This window comes from Ambystoma mexicanum, chromosome 6q (genome assembly GCF_040938575.1).
Source record: "Ambystoma mexicanum isolate Mex_15411 chromosome 6q, UKY_AmexF1_1, whole genome shotgun sequence".
NCBI classification, from domain to species: Eukaryota; Metazoa; Chordata; class Amphibia; order Caudata; family Ambystomatidae; genus Ambystoma; species Ambystoma mexicanum.
Window position 1 is genome coordinate 1,543,502,226 of NC_090937.1, and position 12,199 is coordinate 1,543,514,424.

The 12,199-nt window shown below is 42.9% G+C and overlaps 1 protein-coding gene across 1 annotated transcript in view; it reads left to right on the forward strand.

Moving 5' to 3' along the window:
- The first annotated feature begins 294 nt into the window (after positions 1–294).
- Positions 295–12,199, forward strand: part of LOC138516825 (kyphoscoliosis peptidase-like) — a 263,810-nt gene continuing 251,905 nt past the window's right edge. The window contains exon 1 of the mRNA XM_069632249.1: positions 295–1,039. Within this exon, the coding sequence (XP_069488350.1) occupies positions 308–1,039 (732 nt within the window). The 5' untranslated portion in view covers positions 295–307. The remainder of the gene's footprint in view (positions 1,040–12,199) is intronic.

Genomic DNA, 12,199 nt, shown 5'->3' on the forward strand with positions numbered 1-12,199 from the left:
GAGGGTGGTGACACATTACTAGTATTTCAAGGTTATAGAGACCTGTTGAATTTAAAGTTCTATAATATCGGTATATGTTAAGCATTTGACAAGTTGATATGCAAACGGCCTAGACCGTACCCATGCTCTTCTCCGTCCTTTGACTGAACCGGATCACTGTGGCAAATTTACACATTTTATATGAATTCATTTCTTGAATTTTGTCAAACTCTCCCAAAGTGTCTAGATGAGAAGTTAAACATGCAAAATCTAATTATCTATATATTTTCACAGGTCTGTGTTTGGAATGAACAATTTTTCATGTGGTATGCAGATACGATCCAAGATGGGCTGTGGCAATAGTGTGCCCACCGACATGAAGATTTCTCATTCGTACAAATCGATTTCCTCAGATTTCTCCTTAACCTCAAATGCCAACAACAATAACAACCATAAAGGTGTTACAGACACAAAATCCTGCCACACATCCAGCAATGAGAATTCACTACAGACCAGCAAAGATGTCGAACAAACAATCAATGAGAGCAACAAAATACTTGATTTATGCAACCGAAATACACCACCACAGCACAAACGTAAACCAAAAGAAACAAACAGCAATCGTGGAGAAAAGCTCCATCTTGCCAACATGCAAAATGAGGCAAACAAATATATAAGAAAAAAGGTCACACACCCTAAAACAACAAGAGAAACCGAAAGAACTAATGACACAACAGATACACACACCATCACTCCAAGGAAAAATGCATTTCAGTTCTGGGAAAAAAAAGTAGGAAACACAAGCCATTCTGGGGAGGATCAGCAGAGAAAGAAGTCTGACAAGTCTTGCCCAGAGGTGAAGCCAACCAATCCACTGTCAATAAGAGATATTGTTTCTGCAGTTCCCGGATCTAACCGCCAAGGATATGTCCGGACTGATCTGATGGAAAAGGACTCCAATGGGACAGTGATAAGTCCAAGAAGGCCCGCTAGAAAACTGTTCACAGACTCAAAAGATTTTATCCACATAGATAGACGAGTGCTGAAAGTAAGCGAGCAGGTAAGTGATTTTAATTTAGGAGAAAATTATAACAATTCTATAACAGAATACTGTAAATTGGATGAGGAACCAGCCGCATGTCTTCAATGGCAGGCTAGGATGTGATTTGGTAGGGAAGCAGTCGAGATAGAAATATGCAAATTGCTAATAAAGGATTTGAAATATTGAGGTTTGTGGTACTTCCATGCCATGGTCTCTTCCTTTGCCTACTGAATATTTTTTAATGATCCCACCATTGCACAGGTGGCCATGTGTATTCAGATCTAGCACGAGAAGAAGCGCTATCTCATAACTCTAGTTCAAGTTATCCTAGGCCATCTGCAGCATTGGAGAAAAAGAATGGTGTTCCCGCCAATGAGGCTGTTTAGACTGCTACCTTGGGATATATGCGTATCATATTAGTACAATGAGGCCATATAAATAGCATTGCTGCCTGACTTAGATGGTTACAACGCTAAAAATAACCTTTGTTTTGTTTTAATGGATTATTCAAATGTCATAATTTCTTAAAAACATCACAATTTCCAGTGCTGGATTCAACCGGATTTTCCCAAATCAGGCAAAAAACATCATGTTGGACAAAAACCCAAGCCCTGGTCCAAGTGAACACTGCACCCTCTGGGTTTAGTGTGTACAGGACTATTTTAAACAGTATCAATGCTGGAGCATGACGGCAGGTCATTAAGACCAGTGGTGAGACACTTTTCCACATGACCATGCAAAGGTAGGATCATCATGCTTGTGTAATAGTTCCATAGGACTGTATGCGGGCAGAAATATTTAAAGACAGTTTTGTCGGTTTAAAATGTGTACCTCTTTTATACTTTGGCAACATGGTTATAGGAACTGCTCCTGGGTTATTTTGCAGGTGCTCATGATTAATACTCTGAGAGGCAAAAATGTCTATGGGGGGAGAGGGTTGAGGACAATCAACCCACTGGGATTCCACAGTAAATGGTTTGGATTTCCAGCACTATTTTGAAAACATTTACAGACGGTACGGAAGGAGTAGATATTATAGATGGGTGGAAATAGTCCTGGCTTAACCTGTTTGTAGTTCGTAGAGAGCTGTGAATCTCAGTTCTATGTGATGTTAGCAGTTGAAAAAACAAAGGGTAAACATTTTGTAACCACTAATCTGCCTTCACAATATATTCTAGAACTTGTATTGTTGTATCAAACAATCCCATTCCTAGAATATGTGGAGAAAGTGCTGGATAGTGGCAGGAAAAAAAAGTAGCTCTTCCAATGATAGGTTTTTTTAATCTAGAATATCAAATATCTGTAATATCACTGAAAATGTGAACATTTCTAGCATCAGTGCTAAGGCCAGCATCACACACTATGACGATCGTCTGGAGCCCTGGAAGAAAAGAGTAGGCTCCAAAATCTTTTCAGAGGCAATTAGTGTCACAAGGTTTGAGATTCCAACCATTGGTAGGTAATGAAAGAGTAAGGGGCAAATGATGAGCTTTGATTCAGAGAAGAGAGTTAAAGCAGATGAGGAAAAAGAAATAGATGTTTACAAAGAGAAAATAAATAGTCAGTCACATACTGCCTTGTCTCCCCTGCAAATGTCTCTAATGCATCCCTTCCAGCCATTTAGATATGCGTATTGGGCCTCTACCAGGTTGGTAGGAGTAAGAGTAGATGGTTTTAAGCCAAGCACCCTGATATCTCACTGTCTCTTCCCTAGCACTGCCAGCCTGTCGGGACATAGGCAGGTTTTAAGTTAAGGAAGTAACGTTTTTTAATTTCGAATGCATATACTTTCTTGACTCACCCAGATTGTACTGAACCTGTATAAACACCCCGCCCCTTTCAAATCATTCTCACTGTGCAACTTCAGAAAAAGGGGCTACTTGGGATTTACTTTTGCACTGTTTTTTATGGGAATATACATGACTCCTTTAAACTGCGTCTTTCACAGAATATTATCAACCTGATCCTCATTAGGCCACGGTAGGCGGGCCCTCAAACTGATGCCGGCTGTGTCTGTGCCAGCTATATCTGTGATAGTGTGTTGGGTATAATTTAATGAGATTATATTTTTAAAGAGTGTCATGCCAAAAACACTAAAGTGCTATCTATATCATTATGTTATTGCACACAACTCAGAAAGGTATTTTATGTTGAATGGAATTGATATCTCACTTAATTTTGCGTGCGATGAGATTGTTATTTCCCATTTAAATAAATGTATTTTGAAAAACACTTTTCCAAACTACCCCCTTTTCGGGACTTACCAGGAAAATAGTAATAGAGAGCAGATATTGCTTCTTTTGAGAAAATCTCATACTCACTTTTGGTTAGTCTTTCGATGCATGAAGCTAGGAGAAATACTCACGTGTTGCCAGGGCAGTCTCTGTCATGATAAAGTTCCCTTCTGTAGATCCCCTTACATTGGTCTGTATTTTTAATCCATCCAATAGGAACAGGAAATGTTCTTTCCTTCATTACCAGTGTCGGAATCCCTCTTCTCTGTGCTCACACTGTTTTAATGGCTCCATAAATTCTACCTTATATCATAATTCCCACCTTATGTCAGGTTATTTCATTGAACGTTCATCTTATAGTTAGACACTTCTGTTGAATACACAGCTCAATCTTTAATGGATGATTACAATTTCTATACTTGTGATCCAAAAATGGTGGCCCCCAAAACCACCCCCAATACTTTTGACAACAATTTTGTTTTTCTTCCAAAATATTTGACAGTATTATGCAAACTCAATGAAACCAAGATGATCGGAAAATCAGTGTTTGCCGAAGTATACAGCACAACATATTGCTTCATAATTTTATAAAATATTAATAATTGTATTAATATTGAAACATTGTAGAAGATACACTTTTTATGCCAAGCTCTGAGCTTTAAAACACACTCTTCATTATGTATAAAAGTCACTAGCAAATAGTACCTTTTCTACAAACGGGTTCTGTAGACAGACATGATAACACTCTCATCCATTGTTGAAAATCAATGAACCTGTTGGTCGCTGTTCTGATTCGCTAATTGCTTGATGGTCTTTGTACCCTGAAGGAAACTGCACTGAGAATGGGTGTGTGTGGCTGGCTGACATTGCCCATAGCAGATTTTGGGGGAGGCGAGAGTTGGTGTGCTGCTGCATACTGGTATTTTCTGGGCTCGCTCCCCACCTGCCCCCTCACCGTGGCGAGGTGCAGTTTGTCGTGGTGCATTGCAGTTCACATATCTCGAAAACCGTGCATCATAGGGCCTTGAGTTGAGTTTTGTCCCTTGTGTCAAGGCCGGTCCTTCTACGACCACATTGCTGTTTCGCCGATTTCAAGCAACCATCTCATGTGTGAAGGTGCTGAAGTACGGGGAACGCTGTGGGGTGTCCAAATGTCATGTAGCCAGTAATGTCCAGAGGGACTTCACAGGTAGCTATGCAAAATTTGGTGCACATTGGTAAAACGGTATGGAATTGTATAAGGAACTAAGTTTCCTCAAGCCATACATTTTGACTTGTGCTGAAATCAAGTGAAAGGGATGGGGTGTCCACATGTCATGTAGCCAGTAGTATCCGGAGGGTCCTAACAGGTAACTAAGCAAAATTTGTCACAGATTGGTGAAACGGTGTGGAATTGTATAAGGATCACCGCTTCCCCAAGCCACAAACCCACACACAAATGTTGACTCGTGCTGAAATCTGGGGAATGGAGTGGGGTGTCCAGATTTCATGTATTGCTATTATTGTCTAGAGGGTGCTAACAGGTAACTATGAAAAGTGTGGTGCAGATTGGTGAAACCGTGTGGAATTGTATAGGGAACAATGCTTTGTCCGAAATTCTGCCACAACCCACATATGTTCAGTTTTATAAGTATAGACATCATTCAAGAATTATGAATGTTTGCTTTTGCATATATATTCAATGGGAGAACAAATGGTGCTTACACCATTGAACTGAACATGTCTAAAAGGTATCTAGTCATTGCATCGAAACGTCTTTCATCTAATACCATACCATTGAGTTATATTCAACATAAAGCCTATCCATCGAATTACCTTTTCATTGACTATAATTCGATGGTATATTCGAAACTAGGGTTAGGGGTGAGAGTTAGGGGTTAGGGTAGGGGTTAGGGTTAGATTAGGGGTTAGATTAGGGTTAGGGGTTAGGGTTGGGTCTAGGGTTAGATTAAGGCTTAGATTAGGGTTAGGGTTAGGGTTGGGCTAGGGTTAGATTAAGGTTAGCGTTAGGGCTAGGGTTAGGGTTGGGGCTAGGGTTAGATTAAGGGTTAGGTTTAGGGTTAGGGTTGGGGCTAGGGTTAGATTAAGGGTTAGATTAGGGTTAGGGTTAGGTTTGGGGGAGTGTGGGGGTTTGGGGGCTGAGGTGGGGAACCCCCCAAATATACAAAAAACATTAAAACGTTACAAGGAGCTGGCCAGTGCCGAAATGTCCGCACTGACAGCTCTATTTGACATTTTAACGTTACAAAAAATGCATTGAAATGCTATCTTTTACATGTAAAAGTGCATTTCCATTGAAACCAGTCCATTTATATTTTCGATGGACTGGTTTAAATGGAAATGCACTTTTACATGTATAAAATAACCTGTCGATGCTTTGGTAAACAATGCTTTTTTTTCGATGGTGTGGCCTTTCGATGCTTTTTTTCGATGAAATGACTAGGAATCGTCTAAAATTGTCCTGTAATTTACTTTATCTTGTGAGCTACATGTGACTCTGGTAAACATGTCCACATCGCTACTTCAGTGAGGCCTTCATCAAAGATTAATGTAAGTCATTTGACAGAACTCTTTGTGTTCTGCTTGCATTAGACCATGCACAAATTGGTTTTATGTGATTGGATGAATCTACTTGTCATTTTAAGGGTATTGGAAGTATTTGAAGCTAGCCATAAAAAAAATGATTTTTACCAGTGGATAATCAATTGCCTCTACATAGACTGTGAATTCTATTTTCCTGGAATGTTGGAGTATTTTTGTAAGAATATCCCTTTGAAGACATCCAAAGGGGGCAAATACAGGGCAACTTAAAGTGAGAACAATGTTGGCTGAATTAAATGCAGTATTAGACAAACTAATCAAACTATTGCTTCTTTCTTTTTTTCATTTAAAATTGTATCATTTTTACTTCCAACATTATTTCACACGATTTAAATGAAATACATTTCAGGATACAGTCCACTTCCACTTATCAATTAGTTGTGCTCTATGTGAAAGCAAATGAAAAGTTAATTTAGAAAATCACAGGTGAAAATATTGGCTGGCGTAGTCTTTAAACTAAATCTTGCAGCATTGCAGGCAAGTCTCTCTATATAAAGGTGTTTCAATTCTTAAGCTTTTTTGTATTTTCCAATATGCAGTCTCTATATATAAAGGTGTGCCAGTTTTAAGGCTTTCTCTCTTCTTTAATTATGGCAGTGATTTAATTTCTTACTCACAGATGGCCTCTGGTGTTCACTCACGTTATTATTACGGCGTGATTCGCATTCAAAATTGATCACCTATACAAGTTTATAATTTTGATTTTTGGCATACAACTTGAAGTTTCACTAACAGAGGTTTTGTTTACCTACTAACTTCACCAACGTTGCGTAATGCATCCGCGACGCCGCCTACGTCACTTTTGTGACGTATGCGGCAGTCTTAACACAATCCACGCCACCCTGAGTGGTGTTTGCTGGGAATTCCCTTCTGTATTGTCATACTACTCGATTGTACGAGTAAGTAACCTTTCCTTTCTTGAATATAACTGTTTCCGAGTACATTATTCAAAGTCTTCAGAATCATATTAGTGTCTTTGTTGCTACTATTTTTCAGGTTATATATTTGATTCAGCCACCACGGCTTTACCTTGACTGTTCGTGTTAATTGCACGACGTCCTGTGAACCATTGAGTTTTGTAGTCATACGGCCTTCCCTTAGGTACGTGCCTTTCTGATTTACATTTGACGTGTTGTTATCTTAGTCTATGCGATATCTGATGGTATTGGTTCTCTAAACAGGAGGTTTACAAGATTTTCTCAACCCTCAACCATAGTGGTGCACTGTAAGGTTTTCCAGTGCATTACCTTTTCTTACTTGACCTCCACTTACTCTGGGTCTGTTTTCCTTCCCTTTTGGATAGTTACTTTGTTCCACTTGTCCAACCGATTGGTTTCAGTGCCACAGTGCCACCGTGGCAAATGACACAAGAGTGTGATCTGACTGGCTGTCAGTAGTGGCAAACTATGTTTCCTTTAGTCTTTGACTATGTTGCCATTTCTTGGTAACTTTGTATCTATGTGCCAAGTACCTTACAGTACCACGCATAAGTGTCCTTTTGTTTTATGGGCCTAGCCACACTCTAAACATTTTTTGGTGTTTTCTCAAGTGTGCCTAGAATTAATTGGTAGCAGCAGTTTACTTTTAAAGTATTTTACTTCATTTTTATACACCAGCCCGCAATTACTGTGTTTGGCCCAAGACTCTGGCCAGTGCAGAAAATGGTTGTGCCACAAAGTCTTTTGTTCTGTCCTTTGGCCATTTGGTGTTTTTGCCTTCCCCTGTGTATTCCCTATTTGGGCATGCAGCCTCCCACGAATGTTACGCTCACCTGGTTCCCACAGGGGCATCAATCGGACCCGGACAGCTGCGGTCTCCACCAACGTGATGCGTCGGGCAGAGATGACTGTCTGGACTGGCCCGCCTAATCTTATCTGCTGGACTCGTAGAAGTATTCTCCTGCAAGTGGAGAAAGGGATTTAGCCACCCGTAGACTTTAGTGATGGCCCCCAACTGTTCTCGTTCTCCCCACTAATCACCTCCGATATCCCCTCTAGGTAACCTCACCTTACGTTTTTAAATGATGAGCTCTCCATCCTGCATGGCATGCAGGGGTGCATAGATACCAGTAACTTCACTGGTTTGAAGGTACTGGAGGAGTTCCGGAGGAATATTGACTCCAGTGTCTATAAAGTTCAAAGAGTTCAATTGTCCGATGTTCACTCTTGTTCCATTCCCTCGTTAGGTTGCAGCTGGGTCCAAAAGAATATTGCCTGCAGGCAGCTGATGGCGTTCAGGTAAGAGTCTGTATTACCAAACACTGTCTGGTAAAAGCTGCATGAGTTTAACTTGCTGTTTTCTCTCCCTTTATAGGTGCGGCATAGGAAGATGCAGCGAATTAAAGGATAATACCTCCGTTGGTAAAGCAGGTAAGCCCATGGTGGCAAAAGATTGTCTTTGTCGGTTTTCTCGGCTCACCTTGTTATTCCTTTTGTTTTCCCCCCAGGTGCTGGGTTTCGACGGAGAAAATAATGGAGGCAGCGCCAAGTCGAAAGATGCGGTGGACTGGTGAGTATAACGTGGCGTTGCTGCTGGCGAAGCGACGCGTGCTGAAATAATGTCCTTTCCAGGCTCAGAGCTGTGTTGGGTCTGGAATCAAGTAAGGAATCAAACAATGTCCGTGATCTAACCTCTTCTCCTTTCTTTTCCTTTTGTCTAGGAGCTCCGGATTCGAGGCGGGCGTGGCAGAAGACTGGATGCTGACTTACAGACACAGAGAGCGTTATGCTGCTGGGTGCAGAATAACACGAAGCATGGGCTGCTGTTCGGCCGTGGTTTAAATAGCCTGCAAAGTAGTCCCAGGTAAGAAGTTCCCCAGAACCACACCCGAGTGAAAAATAGTCCCTGTAATAAAATAGTCCCATCCAGGCCTCATGTTGGCTTGGACTCATTTGCAGCATGGTCTGCATAAGGTAAGTAAAGTCTATGAGCCTGGCGCCTATGGCGCCAGGACTGATTTCTATGATGAGCCTGGCGCCTAAGGCGCCAGGACTGAATCCAAAAAGCCCCCAGCCGAGGCTGTTGGGGTTTTAATAGGTATCTGGATGCCTGCTCCAGGGACTGATGGGCTTGATCCAGATGCCCGGGGGTAGGCATCATGACAGCACTCCTACCCAAGGCCCCTCCTAAAGTTGTTCTTCCCCTTGGCCCTGGCTTGTCTGCGAAGTCCCAATGGAATTTTTTCACTTATCGAGGAGCATGAACGTGGTCACTAGGTTCCCATGACCTTTCTTGTAGTCCGTAAACCTTCCAGTTGATTAAATAAAAAAGTCTTGATTTAACCATTTTAGAGTCCAGGATGTTTTTTTACCTCGAATTCAAGTTCTCCATCTATTAGGATGGGGTCAGGTGGTTTGGTTAATCTTGTCCCGGGTTGAACTGGTTTTAGAAGTGAAACATGAAAGACAGGATGAATCCGCATATTAGAGGGTAATTCTAATTTGACGGCCACCGGGTTGATAACGGCCTTAATGGTGTAAGGTCCCAAATATCTAGGATTAAAAGTCCGAGTTCCTTTCAGGGGTATATGTCTTGTAGCCAGCCAAACTTGGTCTCCGATTCGATATGGTGGGGTCTCACTTCTATGTTGATCAGCATTTTTCTTGTATTTCTCTTTTACTTGTTTCAAATGTTTTGTTGCCTCTTTAAAAGCTTGTGTAATAGTAGAATGCAGATGAGTTACTGCCGGCTTTTCTAAATGCTGGGGCGAATAGAGTTCTGAAGTTTGAGGATCATGTCCATATATGGTATCAAAGGGGCTTTGTCCGGTTCCTGCATGTACAGAGTTATTGTATGCGTATTCAGAAATCCATAAATTGTCCTTCCAATTACTTTCGGTTTGGTGGAGCATACAACGTAGGTATTGTTCAAGAGTCTGGTTGGTTCTCTCCATCTGACCATCGGTTTGGGGATGGTGACTGGTTGATATTCTTACGTCGATTTGTGCCAAATGACAACACTTCTGCCAAAATTGCGAAATGAACTAACTACCTCGGTCTGAGATCAATACGGAAGGAAATCCATGTATTCGAACAATATTTTCGAGAAATTCCTTGGCCTAGATTGAAACAGAAGGTAATCCTTTTAAAGGAATAAAGTGGGCCATCTTGGAAAAAAGATCCACAATAACTAGAATGGTGTTGAATCCATTACATGGCGGTAGATCTGTAATAAAGTCTAAAGACAAAATGTGCCATGGTGTGGGTGGAATATCTAAAGGTTGTAAAAGACCAGCTGGTTTCTTCTTTTGACTTTTGTTCTGGGCGCAGATGCCACAAGACAGTACAAATGACTTTACATCTTTTCGCCAGGTGGGTGCCCTTCCATCAGAGCTTCATGGTAATTGGAGATGACTTGTTCTTGTAGTTCCTTGTGTGGTAGAAATAGACGCCCTTGATAGTAAGGTAGGTCATTGACAACTGAATAATCTTGTCCCTTTTTAACCCAGTGTTGCAGGGCTGCTCAATCAAAAAGTTGTTGGATCCTTAAATGAATATCTTCTAAGGTCTGTAGAGTAGTTATCCCAAGAATTCTTTGTTCAGGAATTATAGGCACTGGTTCCGGGTTCGAATATGCTTCTCCCATCCCAATTCGGGATAAAGCGTCTGCCTTACCATTCTTACAACCTGGTCGATAAGTGATCACGAAATCGAATTCGGCAAGGAATAAGGCCCATCGAAGTTGACGCGATGATTGGGCCTTGGCTGTTTTTTTTTTTTTTTTTTTTTTTAACTTGTTTATTTTTCGGTTGGCATACAGGAGAATGCATTAAAATATCAGTTCAACACTTTATCTCTGCATTATTATACGCTTATTTATATTCCAACACCCAACCCCACCTCTTAGTCTCGGGCGTCTACCGTGGACTGTCTTTTTTCCCCCTATAAGGTCCGATTCCTGACTCATTCGCTCCTGTCTCTTCCTACCTCGGTTCGCCTTCCTCCTTCCTCTCCCGGCTTACGCCCTCAAGTCCTGAGTTTGGCTATCCTCCAGGGCCTGCTCATCCATCAGCTGGGACCGTTCCCTGTCCGCCGCCTGCTGGGCCAGTTGCACCAGGCGCGGTTTGTATGTCAGGGCCGGGAAGCGTAAGTCATAGTCTATCACAGGCGACCAAATGTTTGTGAAACGATGGAGGCGGCCTCTGTTTGCTGCCATCACTTTCTCAGCGATGAAGATGTCCCAGATTTTCAGCCACCATAGCACCGTTAGGGGGCCCTCCGGAGTCTTCCATGTCCTGGCTATTGTGATTTTAGCGGCTAGGAGTAATTGCGTAATGAGGGCCGCGGATGCGCCCGTTTTCGGGTAGGTGTCTGGGATCGGGGTCCCCAGCAGTAGTGGCTCCGGTTCCAGTGGCAGCGGAATTTGGGTTATGTCTGTGATGGTCGCTATACATTGGGACCAGAAGACCTTCACCACCGGGCATGACCACCACATGGGTAGGTGCGAGCCTGGCGAGCCGCACCGACGCCAGCACTGTGGGTCCAGCAACTGGTTGAGGTGGTGTAGTTGTAGCGGTGGGAAATACCATCTCATGAGCAGTTTATATGCACATTCCCGGTTGGTGATGCAGAAGGACGATGAGTGTGTGCGGGCCCAGATATCGGTCCAGTCTTGATCTTGGATTGGGTGCCCTAGGTCCTTTTCCCACTGCGCCATATATGTCGCTCTGTTGGACAGGAGGTTCTCCTGGAATAGTCGATGCAGCGTCGAGATCCGCCCTCGGGAGGGGGGTCCGCTACTGTTAATTCCAAGGCATCCAGGGTCCGGGTGGCCGCCTCTCGCGTCTGGGGGTGTGTGCACCAGTGTCTGATTTGGCAGTATGTGAACCTGTCTGACTCTGCTAGGTTAAACGTACTTTTGCATTGGGCGAATGTCAGCGGCTGAGTTCCCTCAAATAGTTGGCTTAGGGAGGAGAGGCCTCCGGCGATCCAGTTCTTGAAGTTAGTGGGGTGAGCTCCCGGAGAGAACGCCGGATTGTGGAAGACTGGGGCTGAGGGGCCCAGAGCTCTCGGGATACCTCTGGATTTGCGGGCCCATTCCCACGCCTTCAACGTTTGCCTGGTTGAGGATAGTATAGCTGGCCATGTCCGGCGTAGCGCGGTTGGCAAGTGTAGGAGAAAGCGCAATGGGAGGGGTAATCTGGACTGCTCTATGTCCATCCATTTGGGGCGCCCTGACGTTATAGTCCCTGGTATGCGCTATTTGCGCCGCCATTTGGTATTTTTGGAGGTCAGGGACCCCTAGGCCTCCCTGGTCCGGAGCACATAGCATTGTCTTCCGAGGAATGCGGGCCTTCTTCCTCCTCCATATGAATCCAAATATCTTCCTTTGAAGTCTCTGTAGT